Below are 24,201 nucleotides of genomic sequence, written 5' to 3'. Positions count from 1 at the left end.
GGTAACCCGTAGGCTGGAAGCTTGTGCAGAAGACTTTCATGCCACTGTACACATGTACATGCCACATACACTGTACATTACATGATACTGTCCTAAACAGATTTTTATTTAATTTTTGTCTGTCTGTCTGTCTGTCCGGGCATCACGTGAAAACCACTGAACGGATTTTAATAAAATTTGGTATAGTGGCAGCTGATATCCCGGTTCATTTTTTTTTTTTTTTTTTTTTTATATTTATAGACGAGCGCTTGACTGCAATCACACCTGATGGTAAGCGATGATGCAGCCTAAGGTGGAGCGCGCTTGCCTAGAAGATGCCTATTCACTCTTGATTTGTTGTAAGAACTGGGGAAAATGGAAGCTGGAAGAGCATTACAGATCCTAGCGGTGCGAATTAGAAACGAAGATGCGAAGCGCTTCGTACGCGTCCGCGGTATATCGACCACGTAGGGATGCAGATCCTTCCGGTGCCTCGCGGTTCGATGGTAAAAAGGCGAGGGGGGAACTAGATCAAATAGTTCTTGAGCACACTCTCCGAAATATATCCTATAGAATACCGAAAGGCAGGCAACCTTGCGACGATGTTCCAAACTCTTAAGTTTTTTATTGGCTAGGTCACCGATGAGCCTTCTAGCACGGCGATCAACCGAATCCAGGGCATCAAGCTGATACTTGGCAGAGCCATCCCATAAATGGGAACAGTACTCCATGCACGATCGAACTTGAGCTTGGTACAAGGTAAGAAGCTGTTCAGGCGTGAAGTACCGCTTGACCTTATTGAGGATGCCCAGTTTCTTGCCAGCTGTTTTTGCCCTGGATTCGATGTATTGTCCAAAGTTGAGGTTGGATGAAATATTGACACCTAGAAGCTCTAAACTGTCGGTAATAGGCAAAGATATACCTCGGAAAGTCGGAGTCAGGGGAAATGGACTCCGTTTGGTAGTAAATAAACACGCTTGCGTTTTGGTAGCATTAAATTTGACCAAATTGGCGTCTCCCCAATCAGACACCTCATTTAAGGTCAGATTAATGCGTTCCACCAAAGCCTCTCTGTGTCCTAAAATTTCAGCACCACTAGCACGGGGACCGGGCATATATCTCTCCGTTACAGTGCTATCATCTGCGTACCCAAAGATACCGGGTTTCAACAGATCATTAATGTGAAGCAGGAAAAGTGTAGCGGAGAGAACAGACCCCTGAGGGACACCGGCATTGATTGCCATTTGATCTGACGAGGAGCTAAGACAACTCGGAAAGATCGTCCACTCAGGAAATCAGATATCCAGTTGATGAGACTAGTGGGTATCCCGTAGCTAGGTAACCTTTTTAAAAGGCCTTCATGCCAGACCCGGTCAAAAGCCTTTGACACGTCAAGGGAAACGGCTAGCGTTTCACCATGTTTGTCAATGGCCTCGCCCCAGATGTGAGTGGCATACACTAAAAGATCCCCCGTCGATCTATTACGACGAAAGCCGTACTGTTGATCCGACAGAAGGTCATTTTTCTCGAGGTATGCCAGGAGCCGGTGGTTCAATACACGCTCCATACTTTTGCAAAGTATGGAGGTGATTGCAATAGGCCTGTAGTTGGCCGGGTCTGCACGACTACCCTTCTTAGGTACCGGTTGTACGTTGGCAACCTTCCAAGCTTTCGGGATTTGGGCATTTTTGAACGAGAGGCGAAACAAACGTGTTAGTACTGGAGACAGCTCGGCAGCACAGGTTCTGAGCACTATTGCTGGTATCCCGTCTGGGCCGCTGGCCTTATTCACGTCTAGATTGCGCAGCACTTTTAAAACCTCACCTTGGCGAATCTTTATCTCTGCCATGACGGAGTCGCAGGGTGAAAGGGTAGGTGGAGAGGCGCTTCCAGAATCGAGACGTGAATTTTCAGCAAACAGAGTCGCTAAGATGTTAGCTTTTTCTGTTGCAGTAAAAGCCAGCGCCCCATCCGGCTTTAGCAGAGGTGGCAGCGAAGGACGGCAAAAGTTCGCTTCCACCGACTTCGAAAGAGACCAAAAGGCTTTACTTCCACGCGGATATGATGCTAATTTGGCCCCAATTCGATTAGTGCGGTTGAAACGAGCCTTCCTAAGAACCTTCTTGTAGGACTTGGCGGCATAATTAAAGGCTCGCTTTTTCGTACTGATGTCCGGAGCTTTTTGGGCACGCGCGTCAGCCCATGCAGCAAAAGCCATGTTCTTACGAGCTTTAGCTTGGGCGCATTCTGCATTGTACCAGCGTGGAATCTTGCTATCTAGCGATACGTCAGCGTAAGGTATAAAAAACTCCATTGCTTGACGTATCACTTCCGATATGGCTTTCTCGCAGTTCGACGGATCATCAGAAGAGAAGCAAGTTTGTCGCCAGGGATAACATGCAAAAAAGCGTCGCATTTCATCCCAGTCTGAAAACCGGTCTGGGTCGGTGGTCAACAGAAGGTCAAGACAGTTAGGAGAATGACCGTCAACGTCAGGTATCCGAGTTGCTTCGTGGACTAGCTGAGAGAGGTCAAACGCCAGGGCAAATTTCAGCGTCTCTCTCCCGGCGTGGTCGGTATTTTGGTATGGGAACAACCAATCCTTGTGGTGAGCATTAAAGTCCCCCAAGAAAACCAGTTTAGCAGTCGGATATCGACACTGGACGGTATCAGCCGTCTCGCTGAGGTACTCGAACATTCGAGTTGTCTCCATATCACCGCTGTGCGACCGATAGGTACACGCATAAATGATCTGCTCCATGCCCGTATCCAATAAGCACCACAAGATAGAAAAGTCGGGTACCTCCAAGTTGCGAAGACGCCGACAGCAGATATCATTTCTTGCAAACAAACATACCCCCGCACGTGATCTAAAGTTATGCTCAAGCGTGTATCCGGGGTACTGCAGGTATGCTATATCCGCTGGTCTTCCGATTTGCGTCTCCGTCAAGAAGAGTAAATGCGGCCTTTCAGTCTCTAGATGGTGGTGGACTGCAAGGAGATTAGAGTGCAGTCCTCTAATATTTGACAGGTGCACTTTTAACGAGAGGAGGTGCAACCGCTGTGAAAACTTACTCTTCTTTTTTTTCGGTTCCATTGTATGCAAGGATGAATAGGAAGGGGAATGACAGCTGTACGAGGCGCTAAGTTCATTGACTCCACGATTTACGAAGTGACCGCACAGTAGGAAGGCTCGACTGGAGACTGCGGGGACGCCCGAACCCCCCTGGGAATTGCCATCGGATCCTCTCTTCGGTCGCCAACCGGCACGATGGAGGCCATCCCAGGATTTTTCGCTAGTTGGCGGGGCAGCCTTTCATAGGTGGCGAACCTACTAATTGGGCCCCCTACTAACTGCGGTCGGCCAGCGGTGCACCGTGCTTCGGATCCCGCTAGCCTCCAAATCCAGACGTCCAGCGCAGACACCTCACAAATTGGGCCCTGTCATTAATACTCAGCGCAACTGTACATACCCATACCCCTTGAAAAAAACGCTACTACGAGCATCGCACCGGAATACGACGAGTCGCTTGGCGACGCGGCTTTGCTCGCAGGGTGGTTATTCTAGCCTCGGCCGAAGCCTACCACCTATGTTGCTCGTTTGGCACCACCCAGGGGTCACGTGTAGGGTAAAGAGGTTTCGGACCTAGTTTTGGTATAACCTACGGACGCGAGCAACTCCGACCCCCCGAGCAACTCCGACCCCCTCATCATATAGGATACTTTTTATTCCGATAAACAATAAGTTTCCACCACCGATTTTAATTATTATTTTTTTATTTGACATTGTGTTCTAACAAGCACGTATTGGCTAATTTTAATGAAGATCTGATGAATATTGTCGGAAATCAAGGACATAATTCTTCGCAGATAGCAAGTTGCAAGGCATATGGGACAACGATCGAATGCATGCGTACGATTCTACTAATATCATGAATGCGAAAGTTCGTGAGAATATATGTATGGATGGATGGATGTATGCATGGATGAATGTTTGTTACGCTTTAACGCCACAACGAATGAACCGATTTGGCTAAAATTTGGCAGAGATACCTACAATATAATCTGGCATAGCTCATAGTCTTCTTTTTATCCCGGAAAAGAAAACAGCTTCTACAGCATAGCATCGCTATTTTTTCCATATTTGTCTTTCAAAATCCGCGCAACGGAGTTTTAGATTAACGAGCGTTTTTTTTTAAGTGGACTTATTCGAGGACGAAGCCGCGCGGGTCCACTAGTCCAATTATATATTTTGTCCCAGAAGTATAAGGTTTTTTTTAAATATAAATTGCGAATTATATTTATTTAAAAAAAATATTTCCTGTTAAATATGGTTGTCATGGCCGTATCCGCCAATTAGGTCTTTAGTAAGGCTAAAGAATAATGATTTTGGTATTGATAACATAAACTTAGGCTGGGATAATCGAAGTTCAAGCAAAAATCATGTTTATATAGACGTGACGTCATAATTTTGAACTCAGCGTTTCACCTCTCATGGCGGAACGCTACATTTCTTCAGTTCTGTTTATTCAAAATAAATATCAATCTCGCTGAGAAATTAAATAAAAATCCGTTTTTCAAAATACATGAATTATATGTCATTAACAACACAAAATTTTAGCGATTCTATGTTACTGTCATCATGCCTAATCAACGCGTTACCGGCCCGACTACTCTTTGGCTATACTTTCGGTGAGGCAGAGTTCGAAGACATCTAACTTTTTTATTCGCAATGAAATCTGAAGGAAAACGTCGTGAGGGAGCCAAGATGTCTTTGAGTTATTAAAAATACCCTCAAAGACATGTGAAGTCTACCGACATGATCTTGGCCAGCGTGTTAGTGTTGGCCAGCGTGGCCAGTAGAGAACGTGGTTACGAAAGATACCTAAGAAAGTGGTAAAATTTTACTTAATTAATAACCAGCTACGAATACGGCAATAGAAATCTTTCGTAGCTGGTTATGAAAACAGATCTTCGGCAATGTACCCTCTACGCACGTTTCGCTCCGAAACCGGAGCATCCTCAGATGTTGACTTTACAATGAATAATAAACTTTCTTACAAAAACTTTCTTACATGAAAACGTTAAATTAATTCTGTTCTGGTAGCTGGCTATTAAAGGAAGAAAAAAATTCCACGTACGTCACATACGTCACAGGTAACGAAAGTTCAGTTACGAACGTCAATTTTTTTCCATGCAAATAAAATCACCGAGTAAAATTTATTTAATAAATTTATTTTCTTCAACCGATTCTGAAACTTCTTCAACCTCTCCTCGTTGGACAGCGGCCTCCTCATTTTGTGATAACCTCTAACATTCAGTTTTCCACCGTATATTATACGTTTGATAGTTTTCAGTTCAAAGAACTTCTTGCCGCACATTGCACATGGGTGTCTAACTCCGGGCTCGTTGACCGTCGTGCCCGTTGATATATATTTCAGATTGGTTTTCACTTTGACAAAGCGATAGCATATTTCACAGACATTCACCATTTTTGACGTTACATTTTGTATCACACAATTGCTTATGTGCTCGTTTAGATCTGCCAGCTCCGTTATTCTGTAAATAAATATAAATAAATAAATATATGTCGGAGATTAAAATTAAAGTGATTATTATTTACAACGCCATCTGTTATAAAATAGTTGTACTACACAAAATTGTGAAGCGCCGTCTATGTGCGAACTCAGGTATTGTTTGTTCTAGTTTATTTAATCGCTCAATTGACTTCGACATTCAAAATTAAGTCACTCAATTGACTTGGACATTTTGAGGTCAATCGTTCGGTTGAGTTTGACATTCAAACCTAGGTGGGGTTGGTGTGGCGGGGGTTGACGATTCGTTTAGAGTAGGGCTGGTGCCCGGTGGACAGTTGTTGTTGAGAGCTTAGTGGAGCATGGTCTCTAGTCACACCGCCGCGCCAAACCCATCGTTCGCTACATAGTGCTATTTACCTAGTTATTTACAAAGTGTTTAAAAGTGATATCTGTGTGAACTACAGTGTGTTAATTATTATTCGAAGTGGAAATATTGTGTGCAATAAATCATGTGATTAGCTTCTCGCGTTTATTTGCCCGAGTACCCACAATTATGCAATCGGATCAAGAAGAAGAACTCGCCGTCGATAATGAGGTGCCACTTCGGCCTCCGTTATATATATATATATATATATATATATATATATATAGCCCCAAAGTGAGCATAGCTTGTGTTAAGAGTACTTATATGACTGATGAATATTTTTATGAATAATATACACAAATACTTTTAATATACAGATGAACACCCAGACACTGAAAAACATTCATGTTCATCGCACAAACATCTTCCAGCTAGCTGTGGGAATCGAACCCACGGCCATGGACTCAGAACGCAGGGTCGCTGCCTACTGCGCCAGTCGGCCGTCGGCAGATAAATGATTATTTATTGTATACGTTGTTTTGTGATACTTTTCTTTTTTTTGTGTACTTTTTGTGGTGTGCAATAAAAGTATATTCATTCATTTATAATATTAAACCTACTTATATTATAATTCCACTTAATTAAAATTCAAAATTTATTTATTTGAAGTAGGCCTAATAAAAGCACTTTTGAAACATCAAATATTTCTGTTCGTAGTTACTCTACCACCGGTTCTGATGGCAAATTCTACCGAGAAGCTGGTATAATAACCTACTAATATTATAATTCCACATTTAATTTAATCCTAAAGCAATGCACACATTTTATGTATTGTAAGCATCAGAAGATCCGTCTGTGCCTACTTAAATAAATAAATATTTGAATCGAAGCAGGCGTTACTTTGCGAAATTCCATATTATATTATGAAAGTTAAGCTTAACTTGCTATAGTCCGCGAAAAGCAGGAGAATCTGTACGGTGTAATTTATAATTTCTTCAATCCTTATACTCCACACCAAACAGATCTTCGGCAATGTACCCTCTACGCACGTTTCGCTCCGAAACCGGAGCATCCTCAGATGTTGACTTTACAATGAATAATAAACTTTCTTACAAAAACTTCTTTACAAAAGGAAAACTCCTTTGTGGGGTTGTATACGCTTTTAAAACATGATTCCTAAGGTAATTCTTGACCTACCAATACATACATTCAAGAAATGTGTAAAAACACATCTAATACAGCGAGGTTTCTATACATTTGACGAATTCCTTAATGACAAGGTAGATTCGACAGCCTCGCTCTCATCTCCCGCAATATAGAAAAATGATTGTAAATGTTGATGTTGGAAAAGAGCAAATACTGAGTTTCTTGCCGGCTCTTCTCGGTGGAATTTGCTTTCCGAACCGGTGGTAGAGTCACTATAACATACATACTTGACGTTTCAAAAGTGCATATAAATTAGACCTTTTAATAAATGAATTTTTAATATAATATAAATTTTCATAAAAAAATATTTGACTTTTACTTTTGACTCTAATAATACGGTTAAGAAACAATATTATTATCCTACTGATGTCATAATCCTATTAATGTTATCCTAACCAACTATCCCACTAATATTATAAACCCACGAAAATTGTGGAAAATCTTACACTAGGCTGTCTGAAAGAGATGGCATGGTGTGCACATCAACACCAGAAAATATAGCTTAGGCGGACAATACTGTTTCGCAGTATCATAACTAGATGGCGCTCTTTAGATTCAATACAAATCGTGGTTAACTTTCACACCATGTAATAAGGAAACGTAGGTGGAAAATCGCACACTAGGCTATCTGAAGGAGCTGGCATAATACGCTCATCAAAACCAGAAAATATAGCTTAGGCGGACAATACCGTTTACCATTCTCATAACTAGATGGCGCTCTTTAGATTCAATACAAATCGTGGTTAACTTTCACACCATGTAATAAGGAAACGTAGGTGGAAAATCGCACACTAGGCTATCTGAAGGAGCTGGCATAATACGCTCATCAAAACCAGAAAATATAGCTTAGGCGGACAATACCGTTTACCATTCTCATAACTAGATGGCGCTCTTTAGATTCAATACAAATCGTGGTTAACTTTCACACCATGTAATAAGGAAACGTAGGTGGAAAATCGCACACTAGGCTATCTGAAGGAGCTGGCATAATACGCTCATCAAAACCAGAAAATATAGCTTAGGCGGACAATACCGTTTACCATTCTCATAACTAGATGGCGCTCTTTAGATTCAATACAAATCCTAGTTAACTTTCACACCATGTAATAAGGAAACGTAGGTGGAAAATCGCTCACAATGCACTCTGAAGGAGCTGGCATGGTGTGCAAATCAACACCAGAAAATATAGCTTAGGCGGATAATACTGTTTCCCAGTATCATAACTAGATGGCACTCCTTGAATTCCAGACAAATCGTAGTTAATGTTCACGCATTCGAATAAGTAAACGTGGGTAGACAATCATATAAACCGATTGGACGTCCACAGCTGGACACAGGTCTTTTGTGGGGAGTTCCAAATATCACTGTCTTCTGCCGCTAGGCTCTCTGCAACTCCCTTGATGTCATCCGTCCACCTCGTTGTAAACTACCAACGCTGCGTTTAATGGTATGAGGCCCCATTCCAGCACCTTAGGACCCCAATATCCATGGGTTCTTTGAACTATGTGCTGCACCCATTGCCACTTCAGATTTGCTACTCATTGAGCTGTGTCCGTAACTCTGGTTCTTCTACGGATCTCCTCATTTCTGATTAGATCACGTAGAGATACTCCTAACATAGCTCTCTTCATCGCCCGCTGTGACCCTGAGCCTTCATAGGAGACAGTAGCGTGCACAAGATTATTGACCAGGGTATAAAGCTGGAAAATGGTATAAAATTTTCTTCCGATTCAAGTGAGAGATAATTATATAGCTGCAGGGTGGGGAAGCCCTGCACTATTCGATATTTTAGAATTTTATTGACTATCCATATGTCAATGACTATGCATTGGTTACAATAAGTTAAAAAAATTAATGAAATTTTATGGGTAGGCAGTGCATTTGTGCATATATGAAATGCACGCCATTTGTTACGGAGCCATAAGTCATCACTAACAACTTGCACTGTTCAAAGATTTTGGTCTTCAGGCACTGAGGTATTTTGGATGAAAGAATGTCACATAGTTTCCGGAACACTGTCCCTCGAGCTGGACCTTTGGACTTTTGGACCTACCTAACTGGATTGCGTGTCCATAAAGTTAAATAGTTACATACCCATATTCCTTCCCACATCCGGGGCAGTCGTAGGCATGGTAATTTCTGACGTGGGGCCTATATTTCCGGAACTTGAGCCCACAACGCTTGCATTGGGAAGTATGGTGCTTCTTTTTCATGTTAGCACCGGGATGCTCCCTGTTTATGTGCCTATGGAGGTGCACATGGTTACCAGCAATGTACCTGTCACAGTACGTACATAATATCGGACGTGGCTTTCTCATTTTCATGTGAGCCGGCTCGTGTTGTATTACAGATAACCTGAAAATTAAAATTTTTGAAGTTATAACTAATAACAACATTGGGAAAAAATCGTAACGGAATGAAGGTAGTTGCGAAACCGAGTGAGAGGGAAATACATAGTCCGCCAGCTCAAATTTTACAATGTTTTCTTTCACTGTTGAAGCAAGTGATATTTTAATTGCTTAAAACACACATAACTTTGAAAGTTAAAGGTGCATGTTGGGATTCGAACTTGGCCCCTGACAGCGCGTCACCGCTTTAGTACTCATAAACCTTGGCAAAATAGAAATAGTCCGCTAGCTCAAATTTTACAATGTTTTCCTTCACTGTTGAAGCAAGTGATATTTTAATTGCTTAAAACACACATAACTTTGAAAGTTAAAGGTGCATGTTGTGATTCGAACTTGGCCCCTGACAGCGCGTCACCGCTTTAGTACTCATAAACCTTGGCAACATAGAAATAGTCCGCCAGCTCAAATTTTAGAATGTTTTCCTTCACTGTTGAAGCAAGTGATATTTTAATTGCTTAAAACACACATAACTTTGAAAGTTAAAGGTGCATGTTGGGATTCGAACTTGGCCCCTGACAGCGCGTCACCGCTTTAGTACTCATAAACCTTGGCAAAATAGAAATAGTCCGCCAGCTCAAATTTTACAATGTTTTCCTTCACTGTTGAAGCAAGTGATATTTTAATTGCTTAAAACACACATAACTTTGAAAGTTAAAGGTGCATGTTGTGATTCGAACTTGGCCCCTGACAGCGCGTCACCGCTTTAGTACTCATAAACCTTGGCAAAATAGAAATAGTCCGCCAGCTCAAATTTTACAATGTTTTCCTTCACTGTTGAAGCAAGTGATATTTTAATTGCTTAAAACACACATAACTTTGAAAGTTAAAGGTGCATGTTGGGATTCGAACTTGGCCCCTGACAGCGCGTCACCGCTTTAGTACTCATAAACCTTGGCAAAATAGAAATAGTCCGCCAGCTCAAATTTTACAATGTTTTCCTTCACTGTTGAAGCAAGTGATATTTTAATTGCTTAAAACACACATAACTTTGAAAGTTAAAGGTGCATGTTGGGATTCGAACTTGGCCCCTGACAGCGCGTCACCGCTTTAGTACTCATAAACCTTGGCAAAATAGAAATAGTACGCCAGCTCAAATTTTACAATGTTTTCCTTCACTGTTGAAGCAAGTGATATTTTAATTGCTTAAAACACACATAACTTTGAAAGTTAAAGGTGCATGTTGGGATTCGAACTTGGCCCCTGACATTGCGTCACCGCTTTAGTAATCATAAACCTTGGCAAATTAGAAATAAATGAATTTTGAATTTAGATTTTTTTCATTTTGACGGCCACAGACTCAAAAATAGGCTGTAATATTAACAATAACTTACCTATTTGGAAATGATTTACAACAATATTTACATAAGAATATACCAGGCCTTATCAAATCAGTATAGTGTACACTATTATATATTGGCTCTGGGGCAAAGTTATCAATTATCTGTCCATTGATTGTGGGTACGGTTTCGTTATGTCTGTCAGCCTTCTGACCATTTCTAACGAGAAAATTATCAAATTCATATTCGTCTGTTTCTGTATCGTTGCATGCATCTGTACTATTTTTCAATTTGACCACATTATTATTTTGTATCAGCTGCAAGTGACTATTATTTAAAATAATAGGCATCTGCGTTATGGGCTCGTTAATCATTTTAACTTTGCATTCCGTTATAAAATCGCTTAGAATATTATTATGAAACATATCATCATCCCCTTCAAATCGAAGTCTACTTTTTATAGATTCAACTTTGTAGTTACATAATTCATCGTCAACATTTTCACTTCCGTTATCGTCTCTATCCATCTCTATTGAATTATGTCTGCTGCATTCTTCTTTAACATAAAAATCACATCCATTATCATATTTGATATCAGTATTTTCCATTAAACTTTTATATTGCGTAGTGGTATCCTTTAAATTAGATTTGACAAGCGTTTCAACTACATTTTTGTCTTCTATGTCAATTTCATCATCTGGATTTTCAATTTTCACTTTACAATTACTCCTTATGCTAGTTTGACTCTTAATAGCTGACTTCAGGTGTTTCGTTTCATGATGTTCATCCAGTTGGTCTCGTGAATAATAATGAGAGAGACATTCGTCACATTGGTAATAGTTTTGTTTCATCAAAGGTATAATGATGTGTGAAGCATTGTGTATTATACTTTCAAGTCTGAAATGAGAGAAAATAAATTGACATTTGCTAAAAGTACAGGTTACTGGTGTGGGGATGAGTAAAATTAGCAGTCCACAAGCAAAGTCCGTACGCAATTTGTAACGTTCAATAAACTACCAATTGTCATCTTGGAGATGTCTCTTAAAAAGTTCAAAGTTTGTATTAAACGTAAGCTTATAGAAAAGTCATATTATAGTATAAAGGACTACGTAAACGATAAAAAAGCTTGAGTGTAAATTATTGCTCTAACCAAGTTGCTCTTCTAATAATTTAAAATGACATTGTGGGATGGTGATAACAAAAAAAAAACACCCGGCTAAGTTTGTTGTGGGCTTTTTCTTAGACCAGGACGCGTTTGGAACCCTCGTAGCTTTAGTTTTAAGTTTACGAATGTGGTTATCGCCATCATCTCACTACCGTGTGGTTCTTATGTACGCATCAAAAGTGCCACCTGTGGGCCTACTTGAATAAAGATATTTTTGACTTTGACTTTTGACAATGTCCAAGTGCCCAAACTGGGTGTACATGCATTTCATCTATACTTATAATAAAACTGTAACTGGAAGATTTCTGTACATGTAATATATTTTGAAAATTTTGACCGGGGAATTATGAAGCATAATCCTTACTGAGTCCAAACCAGATTTTTATTTAATTTTTGTCTGTCTGTCCTGGCATCATGTGGAAACTATGTGATGCACGAAACCCTTTCAGGATTTAAATAAAATTTTGTATATTGGTAGCTGATATTCCAGGTAAACATAAAGGATACTTTTTATCCCGCTAAACAATAAGTTTCCACTGGGAAATATTAAATTAAATTTTTTATCAATTTTACTTCATAGCTCCGTTAAACTCAAACCGATTACAATAATTCAATCATAAATTGGGCAAAAATCGACTCACTTGTTCTTGAAGATTCTGTCACAAAAGTCGCAAGGCTCTTCACTGCGCCTCAGCAGATTTTTGTAGGAGTTATTAGCGTAAGCCATATTTACAAATGATATGTCATATTTAATTTTATTCCTTTATATATATATATATATATTATCTATTATACATTTATTCTGAAACGATGAACAACATATATTAGTTTACTTTTAGTCAAGTAAAACAAGGTCTTGACGTTTTATCATCAACGTTATCCTCAGCCTAGTAAAGTTTCATCCTGTACAGGCCTCTTTCATACAAGGGAGGTTTAGACCTAAAGCCACACAATGCATTAATGGGTGAGTTTTTAACAGGTCGCACTCAAATTTGTCACACTGACTGACTAACTGGGAATTTTGTTTTTACACTAATTAAGCGTAAACCATACATCTACACATAATAAACGTGTAGGCGTGTGGTTTACGCTTAGTTAGTTTTCGCGTAAGTATGTTTAAGTTATAAAGGTACATAAATTAACTACTTTTCATCACCATAATCCTGAACCAATCCCACAGCTTGGCGTAGGGCACTTTCTCATACGAGAGAAACATATCGACTCTCAAATAGTTGTCTCTCAAAGGCTGTCACTTTTGTACTATAAAAATAAAGCTCACCACTCGCACGACCTTTCGTTCGAAAATGAGCAGACTGTTTTAGTCTTTCTTGCTTAAGACCCAACACTCTGCGCCATATAATGTAATATGTAAGTGTTGGCCGGAGCAAGGTTGTTCCATCAATTATGAAATATAATTAAAAGAAAAATTGAAGTAGATTCCAATAAATAACTAAATTTGTACCTTTCTAATCAGATGTGTCAGAGTGCTCTGTTTTTGTTACATTATATTGGGACTTTTCTATAGTTCCTTGCATGCCCTGTAAAATGTTTAATTTTGTAAGCCATGGTTTTCCATCAATACCATGGTGACCCACCTGCTTCCAATGTTAATAAAAGATCTCAAACTCGTGTTTAAAAAAAACTCTGGGTGTTCCAGTTGCATTATATATATTACCCAATTTAAGCCAAACAAAGAGCTTCAAATAAAAAAAACTTATAATATTGTAAACTTGTACTCATAAACTTATACTATTTTAATTATTATAATAACATCTCATATTAAAACCCCTGCCGAATTGACTAAACGAGTATTCTTATATTATGTATGTACTTACTTCTTTCAGTCATAATAATTTACCATAAGATTAAATTAAAGAAGTAAAGTATCACAATCACGGTAAAAGTTAAACAAAAAAAGTTAAAAAAGAAATGATAAAAATTTAATTATTGTTGAAATATTTTAGTAGGTATTTAGTCAGCAATAATTCAATTTTAGATTTTTGTCAGCCATTTTTATTTTCGCCACAGAGATGACTGTTGATCCCACAGATTAACATGATACTGACAGTTACTGATCTGTGGTAGATACTATAAATCAATAGATGAGTGATGACACGCATGTGCTATATTTACAGTTAGTCTACACGTACTTGCACCTATCTTCAAAGAGAATATAATCACTCTACGTTGCCTATATTCAAGTGTGCTGCAGCTTAAGTTCTTTTTTTTTCCTTATTCTTTATTCCATCCCATTAGGAAAAGGCAAAGGTAAGGTTAAAGAGATACAAATACCACGTTACCTATGAATTCAAATGAAGGGCATATTATGTTGAATAAAGAAATTCAATTCAATTCTTGTTTATGGCTTTTGTCTGTGCCAACTGGGCACAAGGTACTTCGCCAATGTCTTGTAGATGAAGAAGGCACGAAGGAGATAGATCGGTGAAACTAATGAAAAGTTAATTTTGAATATGTACCAAGAAATAGTTGTTATTAGCTAGTTAGCTCTTTAACCTAAGGCAGCACAGACAACACATGCATATATATCTAACACGGATATTTTTTGTACATTATACTTTAATTTTATTACTTACTATATATTTACATAAAAATCTACAATAAGGACTGAAAACAAACATTAAAAAACATTTAACACTCAAAGGACGGGGGACTTTGGGAGGAAGAACGTCATAGAGGGGATAGGTAAGTTTGGGACAGTTAAAAATAATATGAGTTATAGTGCCCTCATCCAAGCCACACTCACAGATGGAGTTGTCCCTTATCCGGAGTTTGGCCAGATGTACAGGTGTGCTAGCATGACCAAGACGCAATCGGGAAATTGTGGATGAAGTCCAGCGATTTGTACTCCGAGAGTGACAAAACCAGGGTTGTCTTGGTATGTTTTGTTGGATGGTAGCGTAAAACTTACCCTTAACCAATTTGGAATCATTCCAAAAAATTTTCCAGGCTGTTTCCATATATGTTTTGGCAAGAATACATAGGTCCTGCGATGAATTTTTAAAATGATCTAGAGAACCTGACTCAACAGCTGTTTTGGCACATGAGTCAGCAGTCTCGTTTCCTGGAATACCTGAGTGGCTTGGAATCCAAACCAGTAAGATGAATAGTCCTTTTTGATTGCAAGAGAGCAGAGCCTTCCGGATTTTTAAGATAATGGGAAATCGTGATTTGCTGCGAAAGGGGTTTTCTTTAATAGACATTAAACAGCTTAAAGAGTCAGTCAGAATAACCGTCTGTTGTACGTTATGGGACAGTGCAAACAGGATTGCTTCCAAAAGAGCAATGGCCTCTCCGGTAAACACAGAAGACTCGGGAGGGCATTTAAATTTTAAAACAATTCTGTAAACAGGAACCCAACATGCAGCACCAACACAACCTTCTGGAGACAGCTTTGAAGCATCAGTATATATAATAAGATGATTTGACCAATTTTGACTAATATGCTTTTGTAGTTTGATATTGGTATCTGGGGATCCTTTACTCAGACCTAGATCTGTGATGATGGAAGGGTTGTATATTAATGCTTTAAATGGGGTTGAATATAGTGGGTTGATTGTGAAAGATGTCAGGGGATTAGGAAGGCTGGTATACTTTAGGAAACTATCTAGCAAGTAGGAAGACGAGTTACGGGAGCAAGGTGCGTGTGATAGTTGGCTTAGTCGGTGCCAAAGAGGATGGGATGACAGCTGTAACATCTTGCTGATAAAGCGGTCATATAGATATTGTCGACGGATGGATAGAGGAGGGTCAACGCATTCTACCTGCAAAGCATTAGTGGGGGAGGATTTCATTGCACCTAGAATAATTCTAAGGCATCTATACTGAATTTTTTTTAACTTTTCAGCAGCTGATTTATTAAAAGGCTCTAAAACAAACATACAGTAATCCATGTGGCTACGTACTAAGGCATTATATAATAATTTTAAAGTATAGGGGTGAGCATCCCATTAAACTCCCGCTATTGCTCGTAGTACATTGATGCCTTTTTCACATTTTTTGATAATGTGTTCAGAATGAGCAATTCCATTCAGTCGTGTGTCTAAATAAACACCTAAAAATTTAGCTTTAACTGCAAGGTTGATTGCTTGACCTTCAAATGAGATGTTGAGGTTCGGGAGGTATCTCTTCCTTGTAAATACCACTGCCTGACATTTGCCCACTGATAGGGACAAGCCATGGTCAGACAGCCACTGGCCTAGATAATACAAAGCAGAATTGATACGACAGGATACTTCCTCTATACTGCCTGAGCTGTGATAGAGGACAATATCATCAGCATATAGTAAAATGGTACAAAAACTAGAAACAGACAATTCGAGGTCGTGGGTATATATGCTATAGAGCAGAGGACTGAGAACAGAGCCTTGAGGGAGGCCTTTCCAGATTAATCTGGGGGGAAGATAATTATTCTGATGCTTTACCAGAACATATCTGCAAAACAGCAGATTACATATGAAATGAACCATCCTCGAGGGAACACTCAGCTTAAGTAGTTTCTGCCTGAGCACCGGAAGTAGGACATTATCATATGCAGAAGCAATATCAAGAAAAGCACCCACAAGGTACTCTCCTTTTGTAAAGGATAATCTAATATCTGTTGTTAATACACTGAGACTGTCTGTTGTACTCATACCCTTCCGAAACCCAAATTGGGAGGAGGGGAGAATATTTCTACTTTCCATTAACCATTCCAGTCGGTTTTTAAGGAGATGTTCTGTAACTTTAGCTAAAGTAGATGACAAAGCTATGGGTCTATATGAATTTGAATTAAGGGGATTTTTATAAGGTTTAAGGATAGGAATAACAATTTGAGATTTCCAGGAGTTTGGGATAGAACCAGTTTCCAAACATTTATTGATTATTTTAAGGTAATAAATTTTAGCTTTGTCATTTAAGTTAGCCAGGAAAGAATATGGAACGCCATCTTCCCCTTGAGCTGTATCTTTTAGACCATTGAGAGCAATTTGAAGCTCAGAAAAGGAAAAGGGGGCATCCATTTCATCCGTAGCTGGAGCTGGCGTAGTAGTTAGAAATGAGTCCACATAGGGAACATAAGGTGGAGCTAATTTGTCTGCAAAGTTGTTAAGCCAGTCAGAAGGATTATTTGAGGAAGGATCAACGTGGCTCAGGGAGCGACGGAATCTCCTCATATTTTCCCACACAATGGTGGAGGGTGAACGAGGGCTAAGCGATTCACAGAACTGCGTCCAACTTGCTCTTTTCTTTTTGAAGACTAATCTTTTAATTTTAGCATCTAGTTTTTGGTAACTATTAAAGTTATCCTGAGTCATGCAGGCTGAGTATAATTCTTCTGCAGTAGATCTTTTACCAAATAAATCGCTGCATTCATCATCCCACCAAGGAGAGGAAAGCAGCGGATTTTTCACAGGGTGTTTTTTTGGAATATGGGAATCGGCCGAAGATATAAGAGATTTTAAAAAGAGATCATAGCATACCAGAATGTTTCCATCACTTTCCAAATCGGGCAGAGTGTCTACAATGCAATCAACGGATAGGGCATAATCTTCCCAATTTGCTTTTTTAAGTTTATACTTTAAAAGGGATCATAGTTAGGGGTAGGTAAGGATTTATTATTTAATGTAACAATTATAGGAAAATGATCACTGCCACAGGTTGACTGTAGCACGTTCCATGTCAGGCGCGATGCTAGGTTAGCCGAACATAGGGTGAGATCAACCGCTGATTTAGGGTTCTGATTGGGGTATACCCTTCGAGTAGGAGAACCGTCATTGAGGATGCAAAGACTGACATCATCAAGTAAATCAATCAGCAATGGAGAAAACCCGTCACTAGCATGGCACCCCCACATCGTGTGGTGGGTGTTAAAATCACCCATGGCTATGATAGGGCTGGGAAGGGACGACAAGATTGCTTGTAATTCGGGAATAATAGAAGATGAGGGATGAGGAATATACAGAGATACAAAAGATATGTCTAGGGTACGGACAGCAACAGCATTGATCTGTTGGCTGTGGGAAGGAAAAGCGATTTGGGTGTAGGGGAGGGAATGCCGTAGAAATACAGCACTGCCTGCATACCCATCACTCCTGTCATCCCTTAAACAGGAGAAGCCCGGCACCCGTAATCGTGAACCAGGCCTCAACCATGTCTCCGAGATGGCAAGAATGGTGGGATTATGAAGGTTAATCAGAGAGATTAACTCATGTTTCTTGGGACGTAAACTTTTACAGTTCCACTGTAGCAGGGTTATTGGGCCCATTTTGGAGTAGCTAAAAAGTTGGCTTAAGTTTTTGGCAACGTTGGGCGGTAAGGGAATTTCACTACATGGAGCGACAATACTAAGTAGAAATTCGGAGATAAACTCAAGCATTTTACCTTGGGAGGGAGGGTTCTCAACATTGTTGTTGAGAGCGCATCCATTAGGAAGGGATGAGGAGTAATCACCGACAATAGTCTGAACAGCTTTTTTATCGTAGCCCTTTGCTAGAGGAGCTCGGGGACGAGGAGAGCGGAAAACTGTTTGCCGGTAGGAGGTTTTGGTGGAAGTTACATTAGTAGGAGTAAACATTTCTTTTGTTATCTCAGCATAGGACCTGCGGACAGGAAGAAACTGAGATGATGCTTCAATGTAAGATTTATTATTCTCAGACATGACCATTTTAATAGATTGCTGCCAGGAGAATTTTGGGCAGTCTTTATCAGTAGCAAAATGACAGAGCAGTGTAAACATGTAGATAATTCCTTGATGACCAAACATGAGTCACCTGTATAGGGCTGAGCACATCTGTAGCATCTGGGCTTAGATCTGCAGATTGTTTTAATGTGGCCAAAACGGCAGCAGTTCTGGCACTGTATTGTTGGAAGTTTATATGTTTCAACTGGCAGTGAGGTGTGGTATGAATATACCTTAGCAGGAAGCATTTGCCCCCTGAAGGTTAGGACAACAGATTAGGTAGGCACCCAAGTGATGACACCCTCTGTGACAGATTTTCTGTTCAGTCGCCTTGATTTCAGAACCTCACCACAGCCAGGCGGGAGCTCTAGCGAATCAACAAGCTCGTCCATCGACCAGTCCACGGGAACTCCTTTCACCAGCCCCATTCTGGTTATGTTGTATGTGGGAATTATAGCTCTATATTTGCATAACTTCAAAACTGGACTAACCAGAAAGTTGTTGGCAGCTTGGGCAGAAGTAAACTCTACAGTAATTTTGTTGCGGCCTATATTTTTGACGCCGTCGTGGATAATTGAACCAATTTTGTGTTTGTGCAAGAATTGACCGAAATTTATAGCCCGTAATGACGCTCCAGAGGATGGGTCCTCCACTTCCCGTGAGACTTGGACGATAAAAGGCCCATTATCATCGTCAGAGTATGACTTGGCGCCTTCGGTGAAGGAAGGATGTATGTAAAGGCTTTGAACGGATGGGTTTACCTGAGTAGGATCAGTTATAGTTTTTTTGGCCGCATATACGTTGGTATCCTCTCCTTGTCGTTTGCGAGACGAGGCTGATGCCCCCGGGTCGGGCGGCTCAGGAGGTGTATCTAGATCCATTTTACTGGAAACACTATAACTACAGACACATAATAAATATTTAACCAACACCAAATACGGTTAGATTTATACGAATATCACCAATGACAACTATTTCTGCTGCTGTGTAAATTCACATAAAACACCGAAATTACACCGGAATCTCACTAACACGTGTGCACAAATTGACAGGCCAAGTTACAGTTCAATATAAACAACACCAAATCCTTTTCAAGACGAGTTTACAATAAAATCAAAGAAAAATTTGAAAAAACCGCGTCCGCCATGTACGAAGTTTCCCGCCGTTCTTGAATAAAGAATTTCAATTCAATTCTTGTTTATGGCTTTTGTCTGCGCCAACTGGGCACAAGGTATTTCGCCAATGTCTTGTAGATGAAGAAGGCACGAAGGAGATTGATCGGTGAAACTAATGAAAAGTTAATTTTGAATTTGTACCAAGAAATAGTTGTTATTAGCTAGTTAGCTCTTTAACCTAAGGACACAGACAACACATGCATATATATCTTACACGGATATTTTTTGTACATTATACTTTAATTTTATTACTTACTATATATTTACATAAAAATCTACAATAAGGACTGAAAACAAACATTAAAAAACATTTAACACTCAAAGGACGGGGGACTTTGGGAGGAAGAATGGTGGGATTATGAAGGTTAACTCATGTTTCTTGGGACGTAAACTTTTACAGTTCCACTGTAGCAGGGTTATTGGGCCCATTTTGGAGTAGTTTAAAAAGTTGGCTTAAGTTTTTGGCAACGTTGGGCGGTAAGGGAATTTCACTACATGGAGCGACAATACTAAGTAGAAATTCGGAGATAAACTCAAGCATTTTACCTTGGGAGGGAGGGTTCTCAACATTGTTGTTGAGAGCGCATCCATTAGGAAGGGATGAGGAGTAATCACCGACAATAGTCTGAACAGCTTTTTTATCGTAGCCCTTTGCTAGAGGAGCTCGGGGACGAGGAGAGCGGAAAACTGTTTGCCGGTAGGAGGTTTTGGAGGAAGTTACATTAGTAGGAGTAAACATTTCTTTTGTTATCTCAGCATAGGACCTGCGGACAGGAGGAAACTGAGATGATGCTTCAATGTAAGATTTATTATTCTGAGACATGACCATTTTAATAGATTGCTGCCTGGAGAATTCTGGGCAGTCTTTATCAGTAGCAAAATGACTACCAGAGCAGTGTAAACATGTAGATAATTCCTTGATGACCAAACATGAGTCACCTGTATGGGGCTGAGCACATCTGTAGCATCTGGGCTTAGATCTGCAGATTGTTTTAATGTGGCCAAAACGGCAGCAGTTCTGGCACTGTATTGTTGGAAGTTTATATGTTTCAACTGGCAGTGAGGTGTGGTATGAATATACCTTAGCAGGAAGCATTTGCCCCCTGAAGGTTAGGACAACAGATTGGGTAGGCACCCAAGTGATGACACCCTCTGTGACAGATTTTCTGTTCAGTCGCCTTGATTTCAGAACCTCACCACAGCCAGGCGGGAGCTCTAGCGAATCAACAAGCTCGTCCATCGACCAGTCCACGGGAACTCCTTTCACCAGCCCCATTCTGGTTATGTTGTATGTGGGAATTATAGCTCTATATTTGCATAACTTCAAAACTGGACTAACCAGAAAGTTGTTGGCAGCTTGGGCAGAAGTAAACTCTACAGTAATTTTGTTGCGGCCTATATTTTTGACGCCGTCGTGGATAATTGAACCAATTTTGTGTTTGTGCAAGAATTGACCGAAATTTATAGCCCGTAATGACGCTCCAGAGGATGGGTCCTCCACTTCCCGTGAGACTTGGACGATAAAAGGCCCATTATCATCGTCAGAGTATGACTTGGCGCCTTCGGTGAAGGAAGGATGTATGTAAAGGCTTTGAACGGATGGGTTTACCTGAGTAGGATCAGTTATAGTTTTTTTGGCCGCATATACGTTGGTATCCTCTCCTTGTCGTTTGCGAGACGAGGCTGATGCCCCCGGGTCGGGCGGCTCAGGAGGTGTATCTAGATCCATTTTACTGGAAACACTATAACTACAGACACATAATAAATATTTAACCAACACCAAATACGGTTAGATTTATACGAATATCACCAATAACAACTATTTCTGCTGCTGTGTAAATTCACATAAAACACCGAAATTACACCGGAATCTCACTAACACGTGTGCACAAATTGACAGGCCAAGTTACAGTTCAATATAAACAACACCAAATCCTTTTCAAGACGAGTTTACAGTAAAATCAAAGAAAAATTTGAGAAAACCGCGTCCGCCATGTACGAAGTTTCCCGCCGAAAAAAAAACTTGAATAAAGAAAATAAATAAATAAAGGCAAATGACATTGACATTGACAGAACACGTCTGCAAACCCATTTGGTTGGTTTGGTACTATCTTATGGAGGGTAGAGGTAAGGAGAGTCATCTTATATGGGAGAAAAGTTGAAAAAGTGTCCAGTGTATGCGCTGAATAACAGTTCAAAAATCCTCCACAATGGCGCTGGTGGATGCTCAGGGTATGGTATGAATGTAGCAATCGTAGATGAATTGAAGTATACCGAGTTAAAAAATTTAATGTCATTATCGACTAAAGTAGTTAATTATTGAGAATTTCAACAACTTACGTTGTACAAAATATTGTGGTAAATATAACCTTCCTTCCTTGTATCTCCACACTTCCTTGTTTATTTTTCAACAATATTTATTTTTCAACAATATTTATTAACAATATTTATATTTGGCGCTTCTTTTACGAGTTACCCTGATGCAAATGTGGCGCCATCCTAATTTAATACATTTTGACGACACTTTTTCATATACACAGATGACTCTCCTTACCTCTACACTCCATATACTATCTGTAGAAAATGAAAATTCCAGATTAGAAATTAAAAAGTTCCTTTTATTTACAAACAAGAAGTTCAAAGTGTTTTTAGTATTTTCGTAATTTAACTGCATTTAACTATTAGAAATGGTCTGTTGTAGTCATATAGCTTAATTACAAATAATTCATCTATCTAAAAAAATAATTACATGTATTTTGGCAGGATATAAAAACGTTCTCGGATAACGATTTTGACCCAAAGAAATGGATTAATAAAGCATGGAGCACAAGCGAGAATCATGAAAAAGAGGTAATAGTGATAAACTCTTGGTGAAAAACCCAATATTGTCCAATTTATGTGCTTTTTGATTCACCATTCTAGATATCAGATTGGGCTACGTACTGAGAATTTATAGTCAGATAAACCATACAAAAATTATATCCCCTGACGTGATCATCTGCAATTAACGTGTTTGTCTGCTAAAGCACGGGAACATGGAATAGGAGATGTTTACCGCTGTTTATTACTCATACATTTGGATATTATTTCCACTTGTGCGCCAGTGCTCTAAGAGTTGATACAGCTGTGGGAGAAGATACATTTTTATCCTTTCCCCGGGGAGATAATTGTCTCCTGTCCATGCTAGCCTTGCTGACAAGGGCTATAATTAGTGTCCATCTGCTAAACCACGGAAACATGGAATAGAAGAAGTTTTTCCCTGGATAATATTTACACTTGTACAATGCTCTGAGAGTTAATAAATCTCTCAGAGCATTGGTGCACAGGTCAGAGGATACAATCTTTGTCTCCTGCCTGTGTTAGCCCTCCTGGGAATCGATAGAGATCGACATGCCGGCGAAGACGCGCGACGCGACCGGGAGAGTTGTCTATTTATCTATATGTATCACTACAAACAGACAGACTTGACGTTTCAAAAGTGCTTATAGGTATTAGGCCTACTTGAAATAAATGAATTTTGAATTTTGAATTTAGAATTTTGAATTATTGACTGAAAGAAATGTATAGAAATATAATCATCATCATCATATAAACCCATTACCTTCAGTGGCGTGCATCGAGGGTATGCACAGGGTATGCAGATGATACAAAACGGAGAAAATCTCCATTACCAAAAGTGAAAGGAGAATCTCTTTGGTGTAATTTATAATTTCTTCAATCCTTATACTCCACACCAAACAGATCTGTTGCAATGTACCCTCTACGCAAGTTTCGCTCCGAAACCTGAGCATCCTCAGGAGATGTTGACTTGAATAATTGATAAAAGACGGCTACATTGTTTTCAGATCTTTGTGGCTAACACTGTGGCCAGATTACAACTGTATATGAAGCAGCTCAGCAACTCTCTGGACGAGACTACTTCCCAGGTAATTATTACAATTGCTCAACCCGGTAAACTTGACAAATGACGATCTCCCTGGCTCGGCGGTGATTACTGTGGAATTAAGTGGGAGATTTGGGAATTTATTTGACAGCCGTTTGGTGCAGTTTGCAAGACCCTGCTTTCCGAGTCCAAGGCTGTGGGTTCGATTCCCACTACTGGGAAATGTTTGTGTGATGAGCATGAATGATTTTCAGTGTCTGGTTGTTAATATGTAAGTCTGGTTGTCTAAGTATTTCTTTCTATTATTCATAAATATATTCATCAGTCATCTTAGTACCCATAACACAATCTACGAGTTAGCCCTGTTCTACAACATCAGCTAGTGACATAGCAGTCTAAGATGGTATCGGGCTATTGGGGGTGGGCACTTGGCAGGTATATTAAACTAATGCCCCTAATAAGTTTCTAGCAACATGGTGCCGGAACACTTAATCGCTTAGCTGAACTTCTGTGGCAGTGGTAACTAGCCAC

At 39.8% G+C, this 24,201-nt stretch overlaps 2 protein-coding genes across 3 annotated transcripts in view; one reads left to right on the top strand and one right to left on the bottom strand.

Annotated features, from left to right (window-relative positions):
- Positions 1–3,144: 3,144 nt before the first annotated feature.
- LOC120635000 lies at positions 3,145–13,969 on the bottom strand. The gene is made up of 7 exons (XM_039905907.1): positions 13,772–13,969; positions 13,399–13,474; positions 12,578–12,738; positions 10,826–11,668; positions 9,181–9,441; positions 5,190–5,538; positions 3,145–3,420 (listed from the first exon to the last, which is right to left on the bottom strand). The coding sequence occupies exons 3-7, from the start codon at positions 12,661–12,663 to the stop codon at positions 3,145–3,147; spliced, it is 1,815 nt and encodes a 604-aa protein (XP_039761841.1). The 5' UTR covers positions 12,664–12,738; positions 13,399–13,474; positions 13,772–13,969.
- A 216-nt stretch (positions 13,970–14,185) lies between these two features.
- LOC120635007 (conserved oligomeric Golgi complex subunit 7) overlaps positions 14,186–24,201 on the top strand; it is a 31,028-nt gene continuing 21,012 nt past the window's right edge. Inside the window, exons 1-3 of one of the 2 annotated variants that reach the window (XM_039905913.1) lie at positions 22,377–22,477; positions 22,551–22,637; positions 23,633–23,713. In XM_039905913.1, the coding sequence (XP_039761847.1) occupies positions 22,475–22,477; positions 22,551–22,637; positions 23,633–23,713 (171 nt within the window). In that variant the 5' untranslated portion in view covers positions 22,377–22,474. Of the gene's footprint in view, positions 14,205–22,376; positions 22,478–22,550; positions 22,638–23,632; positions 23,714–24,201 lie in introns of those variants that run through there. The other variant, XM_039905914.1, reaches the window with a different exon arrangement.

The sequence above is a fragment of the Pararge aegeria genome, chromosome 26 (genome assembly GCF_905163445.1).
Source record: "Pararge aegeria chromosome 26, ilParAegt1.1, whole genome shotgun sequence".
In the NCBI taxonomy this organism is placed as follows: Eukaryota; Metazoa; Arthropoda; class Insecta; order Lepidoptera; family Nymphalidae; genus Pararge; species Pararge aegeria.
Note: the sequence above shows the minus strand (reverse complement) of the source record. Positions and strands in the feature narration are given on the sequence as shown.